Source organism: Suricata suricatta, chromosome 5, assembly GCF_006229205.1.
Source record: "Suricata suricatta isolate VVHF042 chromosome 5, meerkat_22Aug2017_6uvM2_HiC, whole genome shotgun sequence".
Classification (NCBI taxonomy): Eukaryota; Metazoa; Chordata; class Mammalia; order Carnivora; family Herpestidae; genus Suricata; species Suricata suricatta.
In genome coordinates, this window is record NC_043704.1 from 132296749 (window position 1) to 132301096 (window position 4348).

Consider the following 4348-nt stretch of genomic DNA (forward strand, 5'->3'; position numbering starts at 1 on the left):
AAAAATGTTGCTCATCTTTTAAGCATTAATTCCAAACTACTTTTATTTAACATTTGGTATTGTCAAACAGGTAATAGTATTCTGGACACACACCTTTCACCACATCTCTTTGATAAGGGTACTCTGTATTTTATCAAAAATGTGCATGTTAATAGATTGTAATTTAACCTCTGTCAAAAGACATGCAAGTATTTAGTATTTACATTAAAAGGATTGCCTTGGAAGAAACACTGAATCCATATTATGGCCCCTTTAAAAGTCAAAAATGTTTATTTCTAAGATAGACTTACAGTATCAGTATCTTCTGCTATTTTGAATGTGATTAATATGTTTGGACCTTTGTTAGTTTCCACACTATCATGCAAATTTTTGGCTTGCTTTAGAAAGACAGTCCTATTTGGGGGGCTATATAATAGGGTATACACGTTTTGCTTTTTTTGAAAATATCACCAGGCAGTTCAGAATACCTCATTTATTGATAATATCGTGACAATCAAGGACCTTAATATTAGCTGATGAGAACAATAGGGAAAAGGGAAGAATTTAATAGTGGAATGTACGGGATTGTCATTTTTACTCAACGTTGACCAGTTTGAAAATATTTTCTACTCAAGCTATATATTTTAGATAAGCACAGTTAGATATAGATATCACTACTTGAAAAAAAAAAAGAACACTTCTTTTAAGCTCAGAATTCCTTAGGACTAAATGTTAATCAATACACATTTTATACATAAATATGTACAGACTTTTTAGCCAAGTGCCATACAACTAGGGCACGCATATTAGTTACCTTGGTTTTCAAAGGTTATGTGTCAACTCTGCATATTACGTGCCAAAGAGATACTGTCAACATTATTTTTTGCATAATGTGCAAGTATTATATGGCCACAGAGTGTAATACAAATTAGTGGCAAAGTGCTGAGGGAAGGAATCCATGACAGATTGAGATGCACAAGGGTGACTATTACCCGTAAACTACCTGACTCTGCTAAGGTCTTAACAGCACAAAGCGCTACGTCATGCCCAGCTTTTAAAAGTTTCTGAAATACTCGGACACAATGAAGCGTGTTCAAGGAGTTTTTACCATAGCCACTGGTGGTCAGAGGACTGGGATTAACAATAAAAAACAAGAGGGGAGCAGTGTGGAAGCTCACCCAAGCAAATCCCTGTGGCATCGTGCCATCTCCCCTGAAAACAATTTTGCTCACTCCATCATGACCATCACTCTTTTTTTATCTGTGCTTTTTATTTTTATTTTTGGTTTAACACATCGTATCAGTAAGATTATGCTGCTTATGGGTCTAAGTGAGAATTTTATTAGTATTGTACTGATTTCTCACACACACTCATCAATTCATTCAAAATGTTAACTTCAAAAGAAATTAGGTTACTGGGAATGGCAAAATCGTACTTGCAACCCAATTTTTCGTTCTAAAAATATTAAATTTCTGGCACCTTATATTCTGTTGGGCTGGTTAAAAAAATAAAACAAAAGTCTACTCTTCACTCTAGCTTTCTCCCCCTAAACTGAGAGGGGAAACAAAAGGGAGAAAGGATTTTGTAAAAAACTTTATGGCATACTAGTTTCTATTTATTCATTTTTTAAATACATGAGATCTAGTTTCTATTTCATTAATTCAAATTCTGTTCGCTCAAATGATTTTCTGAACTCTGAGCAAGAAATGTTTAAAAGTTGTCTTCTCATTTAATAAAAAGAACTTTTTCAATACAATTTTAAGTTATGGCAAGCCAGCTGCCTTCGAAGTAGTTCAGCTGTGCTTCAAAAGTAAATAGTACTTTTTACAGCTGAATTGGGAGTCTTCAATGATGCCATTTTAGTTTCTTGAATAAAAGTTCAACATTAAAGCAGCCCAGTTGCGTACCAATGAGCTCATCGGGGCCTGGAAAAATGGTAGGCATGATCAGATTGGACAATTTCAGAACCAACCATCATGGAACCCAGATAGATAGCCCTATTAACATCTTGGAAACCTTAAAAAGCAGCAAAAGACAAAGTGGATACAAACAAAATAAGAATAATCAAAAACTGCAACACTGGCCTCATTCCTTTCCCTGACCGTTAGCACATCTCACTTTAGATCTTGAGAGTTTACAGAGCTTTTAATGTTGCGAGAATTTTGAAGATTGTGTTTAAATTTCAGGTGTGTTATTCTTATTTTCATTTAGTTCCTATAGTTATGACATACACAACCAAATGAGCTCAGAGTTATTAACTTATATTCCACTTATAACTTAAAAAAATACATTGCTTACTATGAGCTTTTTATACAGAAGATCCATTTTTTCCCTACTAACTTTATGTTACTGATAAAGGCCTTTAACATATTTACACATTAGCTTAAAAAAAGCGTTGCCACAATTAAATATTGTGAAATAAATGCGGACGAATTCATTCTAAGCGCTTAACTCCTAGAAACTAGGTTTATGTTTTTGTTGGCAGGTCATCTGACCATTCTTCTATCTCTGTTTATTAGGCAAAATATTAACCAGAAACAGGTTATGGTCTTCGTTGTTAAAACTTAAAAAATGACCACAGGTTTGTGATTTAAATTGACAGTGTTTCAAGTGACTTTCCGATTGCTCTTTATAAAATCAGTAAAATAGCGTCAAGAAAATATTAACATGCACCTAACCGGGAGGGCCATCTTGGACTCTGTAAAGTTACTTCACATAAGCAGACAAACCCTACCATATCATACCATACAAACAATTTTAATCGTGTAGTTACAGTCAATAACCACTCCTAATCAGAACATTTCTGCATAAAGAAAATTGTGATACACTTATAAAAACAGCCAGCTGTAACAAAATAGCTGGTGTTTTCATAGCCATAAACTCATAAAAAAGAAATACACCTTTATACAGAAATTTTATACAGATGTAGCTTTAAAATTGATTGTAAACCAAAGGAAGACACATTGCAAACATCAATTATTTTCACATTAATTGCATAATTTTCTAAGGTGATCTATTAGTTTTATTTACCTAAGCTTATTTGCATGATAGTAAAAATTGCATACAACAGTAAGAGTGAAGCTTATAGTATGAATTGCTTGGATAACATAGAGCACTTTTTATAGGCAACTGTGTAAAGCACATTTTCTCTATTTAAAACTTTTAAGACACTTTGTTTTACTGCCCATCAAAATACATTTATAAATAGAAAAGAATCAGTATGGTAACAAGAGAAGCAATATTACATTTAACGGAAACTTCAAAAAAATTAATTACAACATGATGCTGCAGGATCTACAAATAAATAATGAGGACTAAATTGTGTTTCACATTTTTTCATTTTTTAAAAAAATCATGTAACAATGAGAATGAAAAAAAATTACAGTGAACTTTTATTTCCAAAATAAAAACAAATTTGAATTACGGCAGTGCCATATAATACAAGGCATTTGTTGGCATATGTCATCTTTAAACTGCATTCCACAGTCTATAGTTCTTTTGTAACATACAATAGAGTAACAAACTCTTTTTTTTTCTTTTTTAAAATAAGGGGCGAGTTTCCAAAGATCAGTGTGGAGTGTTACAGAAATAATTAAAGGAAGGAAATAATAATCACAGAAGTTATAATGCTTGTTTGAGGCTCCAGAATAATAATTCTTTAAAAAAAAAAAATCACCGTATCATGCTTATGGGTCCGCACCTTGATGCGTCCCATGAACACAAATTTTAATTTTTAATACCAAACAATCCTCAATGCTTCACCTGGGGCTGCCAAGCAGTTTGTAAAACAGAGTAAAACATTTAGTGCAGTCTGTATTATCCGCTCTCAACTTTCCTGTTTGTGCAAGTTTCTGAAGATTCATTGGCCAAACAATGAACAACGAAGGTTTTCTGGAGAATACAAGGTGGACTCCTCACGTCGTTGGTAAACACCTGTGGCACTGCTGAATGAAAAGAATACTTTGATCTCAGTCTTTCAAGTCAGTGTTAATGTCTGTGTTTCCTTCCACCGACAGCTCTTCTTCTAGCTTCACCGAGAAAAGGGTGTTGGCATTTTTGTCTTGGACGCTCTCTTCCAAATCCTTCAGCAACTCCTCTTCCTTGTATTCGGCCACATCCACCTCCAAGCCGGAGTTGTCCTTCAGTTTGCCATGGTGCTTGAGATAGTACCGCTGGTTCTGAAAGAACTTGATGATGGTGTACTTGGGGAGGTCGAGTTGCGCGGACAGAGTCTGGATGGCCTCTTCGTCCGGGTACAGGCCCACGTCTTGGATGAAACTCTGGAGGATGCCTAGCGCCTCCACGGAAATTTTGGTTCGCGGCCGGGTCTTCTGCCGGTTCTCGTCCTCGGCCTCTGCGGGCGAGGCCA

The 4348-nt window shown here is 35.1% G+C and overlaps 1 protein-coding gene across 1 annotated transcript in view; it reads right to left on the bottom strand.

Moving 5' to 3' along the window:
- Positions 1-457: 457 nt before the first annotated feature.
- SATB1 (SATB homeobox 1) overlaps positions 458-4348 on the bottom strand; it is a 77256-nt gene continuing 73365 nt past the window's right edge. Inside the window, exon 12 of the mRNA XM_029938769.1 lies at positions 458-4347. Coding sequence (XP_029794629.1) covers positions 3948-4347 — 400 coding nt within the window. The 3' untranslated portion in view covers positions 458-3947. The remainder of the gene's footprint in view (position 4348) is intronic.